Source organism: Eubalaena glacialis, chromosome 19 (assembly GCF_028564815.1).
Source record: "Eubalaena glacialis isolate mEubGla1 chromosome 19, mEubGla1.1.hap2.+ XY, whole genome shotgun sequence".
NCBI lineage: Eukaryota > Metazoa > Chordata > Mammalia > Artiodactyla > Balaenidae > Eubalaena > Eubalaena glacialis.
Window position 1 is genome coordinate 18,949,028 of NC_083734.1, and position 15,866 is coordinate 18,964,893.

The 15,866-nt window shown below is 40.9% G+C and overlaps 3 protein-coding genes across 4 annotated transcripts in view; 2 read left to right on the forward strand and 1 right to left on the reverse strand.

Annotated features, from left to right (window-relative positions):
- ATAD5 (ATPase family AAA domain containing 5) overlaps positions 1-2,687 on the forward strand; it is a 39,476-nt gene extending 36,789 nt beyond the window's left edge. Inside the window, exons 20-23 of the mRNA XM_061176038.1 lie at positions 331-512; positions 1,019-1,884; positions 2,344-2,502; positions 2,609-2,687. Coding sequence (XP_061032021.1) covers positions 331-512; positions 1,019-1,884; positions 2,344-2,502; positions 2,609-2,687 — 1,286 coding nt within the window. The remainder of the gene's footprint in view (positions 1-330; positions 513-1,018; positions 1,885-2,343; positions 2,503-2,608) is intronic.
- Positions 2,688-5,579: 2,892 nt separating this feature from the next.
- TEFM (transcription elongation factor, mitochondrial) lies at positions 5,580-10,046 on the reverse strand. Its single transcript, XM_061176074.1, has 4 exons — positions 9,984-10,046; positions 8,231-8,694; positions 6,935-7,084; positions 5,580-6,134 (listed from the first exon to the last, which is right to left on the reverse strand). Exons 1-4 carry the CDS (start codon positions 10,012-10,014, stop codon positions 5,697-5,699), a joined length of 1,083 nt encoding a protein of 360 aa, XP_061032057.1. The 5' UTR covers positions 10,015-10,046; the 3' UTR covers positions 5,580-5,696.
- Positions 10,047-10,128: 82 nt separating this feature from the next.
- The window catches only part of ADAP2 (ArfGAP with dual PH domains 2), a 65,166-nt gene continuing 59,428 nt past the window's right edge, over positions 10,129-15,866 (forward strand). For both annotated transcript variants that reach the window (XM_061176404.1, XM_061176407.1), the window contains exon 1: positions 10,129-10,299. The gene's annotated coding sequence lies outside the window, so the exon portion shown is untranslated. The remainder of the gene's footprint in view (positions 10,300-15,866) is intronic.

Here is a 15,866-nt window from a genome sequence, read left to right on the forward strand (position 1 = left end):
GACGTGGGTTCAATCCCTGGCCCGGGAAGATCCCACATGCCGCGGAGTTGTGTGCCACAACTACTGAGCCTGCGCTCTGGAGCCCATGCTCTGCAACAGGAGAGGCCACGACGGTGAGAGGCCCACGCATTGCAACTAAGAGTGGCCCCCCCCTGGCTGTAACTAGAGAGGGCCTGCCCACAGCAAAGACCCAACACAAAAATAAATAGATAGATAAATAAATACATTTATTAAAAAAAAAATGCCAAAGGATCTTGGATTTTAAATAATTGCTTGCTACAATTTGATAAAAATATGGATAGCTAAGGTTTTCTTTTACTAATCTTGTAGGAGGAAATAGCAGAAATGTACAACTTGTTTGCTCTGAAGATGACCCTGATTCCCAAAATAATGCTAAAAATACTAAAAGGAATCCAACAGACTTTCCCAAATGTGACACTGGCTGTGCTGAGACCTTGTTTGGCCTTAAGAACATTTTTTCCCCATCTGAAGACTTATTTTCATTTTTGAAGGTATTTTCAATGTCTAGTCAATTTATGTTCTTTTTCATCTTCCCAACACTCACTTCTGTCTTTTGAATCTTAAGGTTAACTTAAATTTACCAGTAATTTTTACAGGCTTCAGATTTCTGATTTTAGCACATTGTACCACTTTGACAAATGGTGCATAGGCATTGCTCTAAATGTATATTATAGAATTTAGAATAGAACTTAGAAATATTTCAGATAAAAAAAGACAATTTCAGAACAGTAGTTTTTAAGCAAATGAGCTTCTAATTATTGAATTAGGGTATATACTGACTATTAGAGAATTTAATTTTTTAAATTAACAGTCTAAATTAATCTTTTAGACTCATGATACTATTTGATGTATTAGGAAAGAGTAGGTTAATAAAATTATGAGGGTTAGCGACTCATTACTTTGAAAATAGATAGGGATGACACTATATTCATATAGGTAGAAAAATGTTCAGACTATGTACTGTTATGACATTTCTTTACTCAATATTGTTTTTCAGCACAAAATCAGAACAAAAGAAGAATGGCATAAGCTCATCCAGCTTCTTACAGAATTCCAAATGCGGAATGTAGATTTCTTATATAGTAATCTTGAGTTCATTCTACCATTACCTGTTAATATCATTCCAGAAACAGAAAACTTTTCTGGTTCATCAGTAAGTGTGGACACCAATGCAGCAACAAAAAACATGAAATGTCTTGCTAGGAAACCTTCTGAAGGAGAGAAGCCATTGAAAAAGTCACAAAAAAAGAAACATAAGAAAAAGATGGTAATTTTAGATGATAGTGACTTATTTGACACCGAATTGGACTTTTCTGATGAATTTATTAGCCTTTCCTCTGCATCTTCTCCAAATTCAGAAGAAAGCAAAGCCAGAGATAAAGAAAGCAATCCAGAGACAAAGAAACTAAACAAATGTCTGGAGTCAAAAGTTGAATCTATACCTCATTCTCCTAAAACACCAGCAGAAAAAAAATATTCTGTCCTTGTTTCTCACTGTTTAAATTCTCTCACTGAGTTCATGGACAACATGTCCTTCTTAGATGCCCTTTTAACTGATGTAAGGGAACATAGGGAATTTGGTAAAAATGATTTTGGCTGGACAAATGGAAAGGTTAAAAGTGGACTTTGTGATGAGTTTAGTCTGGAGAGTAGTGATGGATGGACTTCTCAAAGCTCTGGAGAATTAAAGGCAGCTGTAGAAGCTCTCAGCTTTACTAAATGTTCTTCTACTATTTCAAAAGCATTGGAAACCTCCCTGAATTCTTGCAAGAAAGTAGGAAAAGATCCAACAAAAGAACTTACTTTTTATGTTTCACAAAAGCGCAACAATGTACACTTCAGTCAGTCAGCAGCTAATTTAGAGTAAGTCTTGACTTCTGTTTACTTTTTATTTTTCAATAATAAATGGTAAAGGGGAAATTATTAGTTTCTTTCTCTTACTAATTTTGAAATGCTGGGCTTTATTGATCATGGTAAGCCCTTCATATTAATAATGTAGCTTCTAATGAGACAGTTAAGGAGACCAGCCTGATTGCTGGGAAGAAAAAGTGAGAGATTGGGGTGGGGGTTAGATTTGGGAGACTCTTGGATAACAGGGAAGGGGTCTGGATTTGCTGTGCAGACAGCAGGTAGCCATTAAAGTCTTTTCAGTATGGGAGTGACTGATGTGTTGAAAATGATATAGGAAGTGAATCTGGAATACAGTTAATCTAGTCTAGACCAGAAGCAGGGAGAAGCAGAGGCCAGCAGCTGGTTTTGGGATTGTTGCATTTTTATTGGGCATTAAAAATCAAAAAATAATGCATTACTTTTAATTTACAGCAGTGCTTGGAAGAGGATAGCAGTCATCAAAAGTGTGTTTTCTAGCCGATCTCTTCCGAACCTGGGTAATAGACAAGCTAGTATAATAGAATACTTGCCAACTCTTCGAAACATTTGTAAGACTGAGAAGCTAAAAGAACAAGGAAAAAGTAAAAGAAGGTAGTTTCTGTAAAAACATTTTACATAACTATTTCAAGATTGATAAATATTCTCATCTGATGGAACTATTAATATTTAAGTGTGTTTTTCCTTGTAATTTTGACAGATTCCTGCACTATCTTGAAGGAATTCATCTTAACATTTCAAAAGAGACTATGAACACTTTGGCAGCTGGCTTCCCTTAATATCCTACATTTACAGTGTCTTGTACAGATTCTTACATGGTCCTTAAGAGACATTTTTATAGTGATTTTAATGGAAGAGTTTATTTCTCTTAATGTACATTTAAAACAGACTATTTGTATATTTTTTATTAGTGTGTAAATATTTAAAATGAAAATATTTGAGTTACAAATTGTATTTATAATTGTGGTAGTGGTGGGGTTTTTTTGAATTTTTTTGTATTACCTGATTTAGCGTTGTTGGAGTATTTTTGTATGTGTGTGAGCTGTTTCTAGAAGGTAGAGTTCACTGAACATTTCTAAAGGTGCTTCAGTGCTGAACTAATCCATAATTTTTCCCCTTCTGGTGACCCTTAATCCAGGCTGTGAATGTGAATCACCTAGGTGATAATCTTTTTTAAAAATAAGTTTACACAATCCAAAATACAAAATAGCATGTATAATACATAAGCAAACTTCGTAGGAAAGAAATTTCAAAAAGTAAGATCTTCCTGATAAAATTATTTTTAGTGTACTCATCCAGCATATTTTACCATGTGAATCACTGAACCCGGACAAGGTGAAATCAAGATTATGAACTGTAGTTTTCATAAATCTTTTTTAGCAACCATACAAATGTGATATCTTGTATATTTTGACAACTCAAATCATTTGTACATTTTTCTTGTACTTTTATATCATCGATGTTTTATTTCATGATAATATAAACATTTTGGACAAATTGCTATTCACTGAAACTGTAACAAAGGATTCTACCCTAGGATTTCTACATGATAGCCATTTTGACTTAAGGTTATATTTTTGGAGAAAGTATATATTTTTAATTACAAGATTTTAAAATATCACATTTCACTTAAAATCATTTTTGCAATCAGATGTATCTGAAAGTAGTTTCCTATTTCAAGTGTTTATATATTAGCTTAACATTCAGTTACATTATCTGGTGAATTAATTTTCACTTCAAAAGGTAAGGATCCTAATTTTGTACAGTTGAAAAATAGATGTATACCTGTGTACAAAATGTTTTTACCTCTTATTTGTTCAACCTACCTTTTCTTGTATTGATAGTACACTGATTTAATTAAAGGCTAAAGCTAAAAGACTGCAATGTTTAGAGAGTTCCAGATGTAATCATCTGGGTAAATATGGATATTGTATAGGCTTGGATATAGGCTATATCTTATAGGTTTTGTCCCTGTACAAAAGAGAGAATAACATCTAAGGCTTTTTTTTTTAAGTATATGGATTTATTTTTTTCTACTGAATGCAAAAGTCCACTACCTGTAGAGCATTTACCAGTTAATTTGGTCTTTAATTATTAGAAAATTCGGATAATCCTCATCAATTGAGGAACCAAAGTAAAATAACTCCATAGAATTGTATTTAAATGATCAAAAACCAAGAAATAATGGGGGTATTTTCCTCCCTAATAGGGACACATTTAATATCTTTTTTTTTTTTAAGGTTAAGCATAATTTTGAGAAATATTTTCTCAATTCTTAAAGGTTCCTGTAAGACTTAAGATTTACTTTTGTGATAAAAGTAACCAAATTTGATGACTCTTCAGTACTTAGCATCTTATCCTATAAATATCTAATTTGGACACATTTCACTACAGCTATTTCCAGAAATGTAAGAAGTAGAATGCCACACATCTGGCATGAACAATTGAATAGTTGGTGAAACTGTTTACTAAAGTATAAAACAATGGCAAATGAGATGGTCTGGAGGAAAGAGAATGATTTCAGACGTGTACTTGGAGGTATCTACAACAGTTCCGAGGTGGAGATGCTCACGTATACAGTCACATATGTAGAGATTTACATGTGCATGGCCACAAGTTTAGAGTGTACATCAAACTGCCTAGGGAGTTGGAGGCGCTGGAAGGGAGGACTTCCATGTATTTTATAGATTTCTGATTATTTGAATTTTTTTTTTTCCCAACAAGTATACTTCACTTTTAGATTAAAGGAAAGAAAAGACTTAATGCTTTGACATCAGAGAGACTTGGGTTCAGTATAGGTGAGATATAATGAGGGCCTGAACTAAGGCAAGTCTAATGGAAATGGAGAGATGTGGGGAAATAAGTGCTACTTTTCTCAAAAGATGGTCTGTTAAGTAAAATATTTCAAAGTTTAAAAATGAGCCTAGGGACTTCCCTGGTGGCACAGTGCTTAAGACTCCACACTCCCAGTGGAGGGGGCCTGGGTTCGATCCCTGGTCAGGGAACTAGATCCCATATGCATGCTGCAACTGAGAGTTCACATGCCACAGCTAAGGAGCCCACATGCTGCAACTAAGACCCGGCGCAACCAAATAAATAATTAAAAAAAAAAAAAAAAAAAAAATGAGCCTATTGGGCTTCCCTGGCAGTCCAGTGGTTAAGACTCCATGCTTCCACTGTAGGGGGCACAGGTTCGATCCCTGGTTGGGGAACTAAGATCCTGCATGCTGCGTGATGCAGCCAAAGAAAAAAAAAAAATGAGCTTATTAAACAAAGCTTGTTTGTTTTGGGCTTAATAGATTGAGCTGATGAAAACTCCCTTCTGGAGGCAGTGCATCAAACCACATTGTACTTTCAGAGTAAGAAGAGGATTCCACAAGTTGTGTTATCAATTATATGTAGCTTTATTCCCACGGTGAGCACCATCCAGAAAATTCATTATTCCCTATTTTAACAGTATGATAATAATGCAAATCCTTTAGTATAGATGGCATTTGCCTTTTAAGGAAGGTAACTTTGTTTCTTGTTTTGGATGTTTAGGGAACATCTTATTTTTTAACGCTTAAACCCAAAAGGCACAGAATCTCATTTATTGATTTAGCCTTGGTTTATTATTGTGTAAACCATTCAGTAGCCAAAAGTCTGACTTTAAACATCTAAATACACTCAAACTTATGTTTTCTTCTCCATTAACATGGATGTTCAAAACAGTTGGTTTTACAACTTCAGACCTAATAAATATAAATTAGTATGATATTAAGAACATGTAACATACTAACCTCAGAATTTTAAGATTCAGTATTAAAAACTGCCAGTTCATAGAAGGCAATAGCTTGTAATAATGAATCATATAACTCTTCTACCCTGTATTGTTCAGTAGATGAAAACATCTGTCTGTAGCGGACTATCTTATCTGGTGGGAAGAATACCCGAGGCTCTTCTTTCAGTACAGACTCTGAGAGGAGCTGCTTCACTACCTCTTTTCCACTAGTCCGTGTGTCACCAATCATCAGTTCAAAGTGCTTCCCCACTGCATTTCGATTCATGCTCAGCACCTGATGATGGCCATCCTGGGTAAAAGTTGTATTCAGCAAGGCATACAGCATGGCTTCCATGATATGAAAGTGTAATAGTATAGGAAACAGAGATGAGTTCTGAAATGAAGGTCCTGTTTTCTCCAGAACATAGAAGTCGGCTTTAGGCATCTTTGAAACAACTGAAGAAATCTTTTTTTTGGGGGGGGGGGCGCGGGGGGGGGGGAGGAGGGAAGATAAAATAAGTGAACAGAAATAATTCATTAAGTTTTATTGTTTGGGCCCCCTCTCCCACTTCTATTTTTTAAATATATAACTTACATAATATTGCTACTGACAATTCTGAAGTAATTGAAAAAGCATTTTATGAAGGGGTCAGGACAGCCAAGTTCTTTCTAGCAGGAACAAGCTGAGCTAAGACAAGTCAGTTAATCCTCCTAATTACTAGTTTCTTCATCTGTACAATGGGCTTCATAATTCCTAAAAACTATATTGGCTTTAAGATTAGACAAAATTGTCTTATTTAGCTTTTAAAAAATTCTAGGGTAGAATATATGGTTGGAATAACTAGCCTAGAATCAATCACCTCTGCAACTGACTAATCACGTCATATACTTGATTGAACCAGTTTTCATAGATACAATCAGGATGATCATTACTGCCCATCTCACCAGGTTTTGAAGACTAAATGAGACAATAAGTAATAGCGTTTGAAGAGTAAGCTTTATAAATATGGTAATGAAGTTTCTTAACATTTAGAGTAATATACTTTACCACTGATTTTCTCAGGATCTGCCTTTGATTCATAAGGCATTTCTTGAAATAAATGATTCAATTTTTAAAAAATCATAAGTGATGGAAAACACAGGAATGGGTGAATAGTAAGTACCAAAAGAAAACCCATCCTTACTATCTTATTTCATTCCTTTTAGGACTAAAAGACGACACAAGGAGCTCTAGCAGGTAGGGCTTTGGGGGTGTAACTGCCTTACCTCTTCTAAGTAGGCAGATGATAGGTACGTTCCTTTCATCAATCGGCAATATTCAGTTTGCTGCCAGTCCAGCACTGCCAATTGACGATCAAGGTGAGCCCAGGCAATTCTTCGAGTACCAGAAACAATGGATACAATACTATTAATCGCCTAAAACAAAAAAGGCTGGTTTAATTACAAGTGTAAACATTTTAACATATAAAATTTAAGATACAAACTCAGAAATCCAAATTATGTAATAGAAGTATATTTACAGTTTATGAACTAAGAATTGTTAAAGAGTAATTATTATTAAAAGGTAACCAGTAGCAGTCTTTCACTTGTTGAACAGAACTTTTACTTGTTCTCAGCACCTAGCTCAAAGTAGGCATTCAAATATTCAAATGTTGCTGGGGAATGTGCCAGATACTGAGAAACAAGGGACATAACCATATATTATAAGAAATGCCGCCATACAAGTTACACTGTAGAGAGGAGAAATGGTCAGGAAGACTTACTGGATGGAGGACTAGGAGAATGAGTAAAGTGGTAAACGGGGAGTTATTTCACCCAGATGTCTGTATTTGTCAGCAAATACAGGCTGACACCTCTCACTCAGGCAGTGGAATAAAGAGTGCAAGTGGGAAAAGGGCAGAGGGGTAGGCAGATTTCTGCAAAAAGTAACTTCCTTTATCCTGAGAGCTACAGGGAGCCACCAAAGCATATAACATTCAGGTGTAACATGAGATATACATTTCAGAAAGAACATGGACAGCTGTGTGGAAGGTGGACGGGACGCGTCTATAGACTAGAGGTGGGGATTTGTGTTAGGTGCCTGTTGCACGACAAAGTATTAAGAATCTAGGTCACAGTGAAGAAGCACAAGAAACAGATCAGAAGTAATAGGAGTAGAATTAACATGTGAGAAGGAGGAGCCTAGGAAAACAGCCATATATCTTCTCAACATTCCTCCTAAATAAGTCTTGCCCAGACCTACTTCTCTACATAAACTGTCCTTTCTTCCTAGAATGCCTTCCTCTTCCTGCTAGCCTAGTTCTCTCTCCATGATCCAGGCTGAGTTCGTCTAGTAAACATTCCCCAACCCACAGTTCTCTCCTCTAAATTGCCAATTTACTACCTGTACATCTCATACTTTGAGAATAACCATATAATAGATTACCTATTTATACGTGTATCTCTGGGCCCACCAACTAAACTATAATCAGCCTGAAGAACCCCGTCTTGGTGCTCAGAATAGTGCTTTGGTTCTCAAATATTTAGGCAGTATAAGACGCATGTAAGAAAAAAAGAGTATACCTTAAGTCTCTCTCTTCCTATTTCTGGTTTGATGAGCTTTCTCAAGAGACGATTTTCCTGTAACTTCCTTTTTTTCCCTCCAGTCTCTGGATTAAGAATGGAGTTACAAACTTGAATGGTGGTTTTATACTGGAGCAAGGGCACATTCATTAAACTCTCCAAATTCTGAAATGGCCCAAACTTTTCTCTGTGCTCTACAATACTGAGGGACTTTTTTCCACGGAGCAATGTGAAAGCTTCAAGTTCTTTATTAGACGCTGTATTCAACACATGCAAGATGGAAGCCTGCTGTTCTGAAGAGAAGAGCTTGTCAAGTGCCTTTCCAGACTCCTTTGCGTTTTCATCAGAAAAATCAACATGGGGAATAATTTTCTTCGGTGCAGTGGATTTTTTCCGACAGCAGGAATTACGTAGGGCCTGGAATAAGGAGGACCCTAATGGAACTGGAAAACATCTCCACCTCCCTAAAAGGAAATTTTAGCAAGATGTAAGTTGAGACGTCTTAGTTCCTTTTAGCATTAGTTGTGGCCTAACCAGAGCCTTTGCAAAGTGACATTGACTTTCCTATAATTTAACAACTAGTGGGGTTTCCCTGATGGCGCAGTGGTTAAGAATCCGCCTGCCAATGCAGGGGACACAGGTTCGAGCCCTGGTCCGGGAAGATCCCACAGGCCGCGGAGCAACTAGGCCTGTGCACCACAGCTACTGAGCCTGCGCTCTAGAGCCCGTGAGCCACAACTACTGAGGCTGCGTGCCACAACTACTGAGGCTGCGTGCCACAACTACTGAAGCCCGCGTGCCTAGAGCCCATGCTCCGCAACAAGAGAAGCCGCCACAATGAGAAGTCCACGCGCAGCAACAGAGAGTAGCCCCCGCTCGCTGCAACTAGAGAAAGCCCACGTGCAGCAACGAAGACCCAACACAACCAAAAAGAAAGAACGAACTAGCGGATCATATCTATAAGAGATATCTTCTGATTTTTATGGATAACGCCTAGGTTTTACTACCTAGAAATCTTATTTTATGTCCATAAAGAAGCATGTATTTAAAAAATGATTTCAACTGCTTAACGTTTTTGAAATTTTTAACCTTAGAGAAATCTTTTTCCAATTAATAGATCTTTTTAACAATATTTATCTTCAGTAGTTTCTTTCTCATCCAGTGGAACCAAATAAAACTAAATTTTAGGGAATTCTCTGGCAGTCCAGTGGTTTAGGACTTGGTGCTTTCACTGCCAGGGCCAGGGTTCAATCCCTGGTGGGGGAACTAAGATCCCGCAAGACACATGGCGCAGCCAAAAAAAAAGAGAAAAACAACCAAATTTTATACGTTTATAATAAATGTTTTAGCTGAGTGGTAGATTTGAGGGCGGTTTTTATTTTCTTTTGTACACTTTTCAAGATTTCTACCATGACTATATTTCTATAAAGAATTAAAACCATATAAGGAGCAACTTTGTAAAACCAATGGAAACTTTGACATTGCGGCCACAGGACAATAACGCATCCAGAAGCAAGCAAGCAGCCGTTAGACTCTGAACACTCCGCCTTCGGCCCAGTCCGAGGAGTCGCTCGTGGACCCCTAACCCAGGGAAGAAAGCACAATCGCTCCTAGGCTCGGCGACCAGAACCGCCCCGTCAACTCAGCGGGGACTCCCAGAGGGAGACCTGGACACGGGACCCAAGGGGGAAATACTCCAGGACCAGGGGCTAATGTCACACGGGAGATTCACCCAGTATTGCAAGCACCCTACCTCCCGCCAAAAGGAGACTAAGGATGTTCATCTTCCACGTTAAAGCAGTAGGCTCCCGCGCCCGTCTTCCTCCACTAACTTCCGGTTCCTGCGTGCTTCGCCCAAAAGCGCCCGGCCTTTCAGTAGGAAGGTTCCAGCGGAAGCGGCGTTCCGGCCGGCCCGAGGTTGTTCCCGCTGGACTGTGGCAGCCGCTCCGCTGCGCCTCTGGGCAGACGCCAGCCGGGATTGTGCCGGGATCCGGAGCCCCCGGGTGCGCCGCAGGCTCCTTCCACTGCATCCGAGAAACGGCCTCGCCCTCTCCGGCCCCTGACTGCCGGTGAGCAGAATGTCTGGGAAGAGAACGCCTGGGCGGGTTTTAGCCTGTAGTTGGCAAGATCCCTCCTTTGGGGAGACTCTCTGGGTTTATTATCTAGGCATACAGATTGATGAGCTCCTATTGGGGCCCTGCCTAGAGTCTGGTGGGGGAGCGTAGGCAGGAACATACATAACCAAATCACCAGGTAAAATGGAATAACTGGGACAGATGCGAGGTGGTGTTTCAGGAGCTCAAGGGGGGAACTGTGTGAAGACAGCCTTCAAGGAAGGGAGAGGTAGGAAGAGGTGGCTTTTGACACTGGGCCTCGAAAGTATCCTATTTGGAAGGGATGGAGGGAGCTGAGGCTGGCTCCAAATTTGGCTGGGCCTCGAATGCAGAATGGAGCAGCTGAATAGTTCCACGAGGTAACTGGAAACCACCGGGGCTTTTGTAGCATCAGATCTGAGGTGTGTTTCTAAAAATTTGGGCATATGTCGAAGTGTGAGGCCGGACTGGAGGTAAAGAACCTAGTAGCAAAGTGTATTTGGAAGCTAGTGTATCTTCTCAAGGGACAGGCAACCATAAGGAATTGAACTTGGGAGGTTGTGTGATCAGGCCACTCAGGATGGCTGTTCTCTTGCTCTCTGTACATCCCCTACTGGAACAGTCCCTGCTTCTCCTACACCCTACTCAGGTGGCTGACCTTCGCTCCTAATCATAGAGCCTAATCAGTAAATGCCTTTGTACTTGCCCCCGGCCCCAGCTAGTGATTTTTCTAATCTATAGCCCAAAACATCTCCACTGGGATGGTTTATCAAAGGGGCAGTGAGGGGCTGTGCTCCTCTGCTGGTTTCCCTGGTAACCAATGTACCCACCTGACATCATTTCCCTCTATAACTGGTGACCTCTCCCCCCCCCCCCCCCCCCGCAACCAATGAAGACTGCTACCATGTCCTGCCCTCCACCATGTGGTGCCGCTCCAGAACCCTTTTGCTTCAGATGTGTAAGATCCCTTATTCATTAAACCACTGATGTCTCTGTTGCTGACTCTGGGTTATTTCAGGAAAGATGGGACGACTTTAGCTAATTTTGTGAAAAACAGGGAAGTCAGGAGGGTGGTGGCTTTGGGAGGGAAAGATGGTGTGTTTGCGTTTTTATGAGGCAGCAGTGTCTGTGTAGCTACTGTCCTGGAGGTGGTGGAGATGTGGCCAGTTATAAGTACTCATGAGAATTCTAGGATTCTTGCCAATTTCTGCGGAACTTAGGAATCCAACACAAAATAAAGCCAACTTTTTGTGCAAAATTCTCCAAATCAATGGGAAATAATTTCCTTTTAACTCCAAGGCTTATTCCACTTAATGAGGTGTTAATGAGTTGAAATGTATCCCTCAAAAAAGACTGTGGCCTTATTTGGAAAGAGGGTCATTGCAAACATAATCAGTTAAGATTAAAATGCCATCACACTACAGGCGGTGGGGGGCAGCTAATCCGATATGACTGGTGTCCTTATAAGAAGACGACCCTGTGAATGCAGGTGAAAATGGAGGCGGAGCTTAGAATGATGCATCTACAAGCCAAGGCCAAGGATCATCAGCAGGTCACAAACACCACAAGCTGGGAGACAGGCATGGTACAGATTTGCCTGCAGAAGGAACCAACCCTGCTTGCATCTTGATTTCAGGCTTCTGGGCTCCAGAACTGTGAGAGAATACATTTCTGTTGTTTTAAGCCACCCAGTTTGTGGTGATTTGTTACAGCAGCCCTAGAAAACCAATACACAAGGCCATAAGGAATGCTGGTGATTGATGCTTTCTGAGATGCTGTGGTTCACTGGCAAGATGTAACAAATGACTTGCTACCTGCACAACCTTGGACAGTTTCTCATCCCCTCTGAATCTCAGCTTCCTCATTTGTGAAATGGAGGTAATGGTACCTGCCTCACACCGCCAGGAAATCCTGCTGAGAGGATTTCTCGTTAGAGACTGGATGCAGAGAGCCTGGCATAGAATAAGTGTTCAGTAAATGTACTTCCCCTATTAAAGTTTCATCTCTTCTTTGGAGCTGATTATTAATGACCTTGAGGGGAAACTCCCTCATTCCTCAGAGCATTCATTCAGAATTCCTTTGACAAGAGCCTGGAAGTAGTAAGAGGCAACCACTATGCATGATTTACTGTAAATCAGAATCAGTGGGTTCAAAATGAAAGTCATCATCTTCCCAGAAACCAGCTCCTCACTTCCCTGTTTTTACTGCCCAGATGTAGATGGCCCTGGCCCTTCCCACGCCCATGTCTAGCCCGTTATCTAGTTCCTATGTTTTCAAAACTTTCTTGAACGTGACCCAGGACACATTGATGATGTACATGTGAAACAAAAGCTTTATTTAAAAATACTTGTACCAACAAGGACCTACTGTATAGCATAGGGAACTATACTCAGTATTTTGTAATAACCTATAATGGAAAAGAATCTGAAAAAGAACATATATATATATTAACTGAATCACTTTGCTGTACGCCTGAAACTAACACAGCATGGTAAATCAACTATACGTCAATTTAAAAAAAGAGAGAGGGGCTTCCCTGGTGGTGCAGTGGTTAAGAATCTGCCTGCCAATGGGACACGGGTTTGAGCCCTGGCCCAGGAAGATCCCGCATGCCGTGGAGCAACTAAGACCACACGCCACAACTACTGATTCTGCGCTCTAGAGCCCACGAGCCACAACTACGGAGCCCACATGCTGCAACTACTGAAGCCCGCGTGCCTAGAGCCCGAGCTCTGCAACAAGAGAAGCCACCGCAATGAGAAGTCTGTGCACTGCAAGGAAGAGTAGTCCCCGCTCGCCGCAACTAGAGAAAGCCCGCGCAGCAACGAAGACCCAACACAGCCAAAACAAAACAAAACAAAACAACACAAATTTTAAAAAAGAGAGCGAGAAAGAAAATATTTGTGTTTTTACATAGGATGCACCTTGACATTTTCTACTGTATTTCAGTTTGTGTGTGTGTATTTCAATTTTTAAAAAACACTGATCTGTTGTTTTTTTTTTTAACACTGAGCTGTCTTTAACCCACAAGACATTGGGTGGAGATGTCTAGTAGATGGTTAGATATGTAAGGGAGAGGACTAGGCTGTGCCATAAAGAAATGGCACTTTATCCCGGGAGAATGCCTGGCTGAGCCAGGGAGAGGGACGGTGTGAGGAAAGGACAGGGAGTCCAGGAGAGAACCCTGGCAGCACGAGCATTGGGTGCGAGTAGAGGATTCCCCAAAAGACGGAGAAGCAATGTTCAGAGAGATTTAAAAGGAAACAGGACAAAGTCAAGTTAAAAAAGAGACAAAAGACATGTAGAATTTTGAGGAGGAACAAGATTCAAAAAAAAAAAAGTGGGTTAATTGGAACCACTAAGTTGATATTAATTTCATGACTCACTACTGTGTGGCATCTTGCAGTTTAAAACACATGAAATTCTAGCAGCCTTACCTGCAAAACGTCTTTTTACCTCTCCCTGTGGCCACTTGAATCAGAGCCTCATTGTCTCCATTGGGCTCCTGCAATAACCCCGCACCACCTGATTTCTCAGCTTTCCGTCAGCCTAACCCCGTCCCTGTCCTTACACACACCCTCCCTGTCCTGGCCCCGGTGCTGACTAAACCTCCAACTCCCGCCTCACCCTGCTCTTCCAGCTCTTTCTGTCTGCTCACCGCCAGACACCCACATGCTGCCTCTCCCCCTTCCTAACAGATCCCTGCCGGTGGCGATGTCCGGAAAGGTGAACCAGTTATGGGAATCCTATTTGCCTTTACTAAAGATTAAGATAAGAGTGGGTGTGTGGGAATTCCCTGGCGGTCTGGTGGTTAGGACTCCAAGCTTCCACTGCAGGGGGCACGGGTTCGATCCCTGGTCGGGAAGCTAAGATCCCGCAAGCCGAGCACTGCCAAAAAAAAAGAAAAAGAAAAAAAAAAAAAGTAGGTGTGGTTCTGTTTGGGACCTAAGTGGGAAAGATTTTATACCCTGATCAAGAGTGGGAGGGGGTGTGGGAGGGGAAGCGGCCACCTCCCTTTTCTTCTTGTGGCTCTGGTGGTGGGAGGATGAACTCAGAGGAGCAGCCGTCTCTCCGTGGACAGGCAATGCTGACGAGCACTAGAAGAACAGGCCTTGATAACATTGTTTAGCTGCAGGACAAACCCTTGAAACCACCTACCTGCAGACTTATGGTTCAGTGAGGGAATAACTGACCTTGTTTAAGGCACTTTCGATCAGTATTCTGTTACTTGGAGCTGATCACTTCCTGATTAAGATACCCACTCAGGAGATGTTCTGGGCATTTCTCCTCTGCGCCTTTGTGCCTGCTGGTCCCTTTCCCTAGGATGCTCTCTCCCTAACATGACCTGAATTCTGCTCATCTTTTCAGGGCCAACAAGGGTACACTGAGAAGCCTTCCATTATCCTGAGCCAAAGGCATCCTCTCCCTTCTCTCAAGCACGTGACTCATATCTCCCTCATAGTACAGGCAAACGTGAACTGTAAGGTTTTTGGGGATTTTTTTGCTTTTGACCGTGTTTTTGTCTCCTTATTTGACTCTACATTTTCCCAAGGTGACCTGGAAACTACCAACTAGAATATGTCAAAAATCCATTCCTGGTGGCTCAACAGTCCTGGAGACAGAGGAGCTCATGGTATGCTCAGACTCTGGAATCAGTCAGTCCTGTGTTTTAACCCTGTTTTAACCCAGCAAAGCAGCAGTGTGAACTGGGGCAAGTGACATCACCTCTTCGAGCCACTTTAGATCCGTCTAGAGTGCAAGAGGGATTCAAGCCATAATTATATCCCTTATAATACCCAGCACATCGCCTGGCACACATGGGGATTCATTAAGTGATTGTTAAAAAAATTAATGAATGATCGCATATGTAATATTCCAAAGGTTAATTTTCTTTAGGAAAAGTATTAAAAATTCATGCTCCATAACTTCATGATCTTGACATAGGCAAATATTTCTAAAATAGGAAATGAAAAGCATTAACCGTAAAGGAAATAAAAATGAATAAATTGGATCTCATTTAAGTTAAGAACATCTACTCACTAAAAGACACCAGTGGGGGACTTCCCTGGTGGCACAGTGGTTAAGAATCCACCTGCCAATGCAGGAGACACGGGTTTGATCCCTGGTCTGGGAAGATCCCACATGCCGCGGAGCAACTAAGGCCGTGTGCCACAACTACTGAGCCCTCGCGCCTAGTGCCCCTGCTCCACAACAAGAGAAGCCACTGCAACGAGAAGCCCATGCACCTCAACGAAGAGTAGCCTCCGCTTGACGCAGCTAGAGAAAGCCCGCATGCAGCAACAAAGACCCAAAGGGGCCAAAAATAAAAAAAATAAATAAATACATAATAAAACTTTTAAATAAATAAATAGACAAATAGGTGAATTCCATCAGATTCTTCTGCATGACTGTTTGAGCTTCCCCTGTTACACATGCCTGCCCGTTATTTCTTTCCTTCAGAAAGGAAAACACTTCCAACAAGGACCTAGTGCATAGCACAGGAACTATATTCAATATTTTGTAATAACCTATAAAGGAAAAGA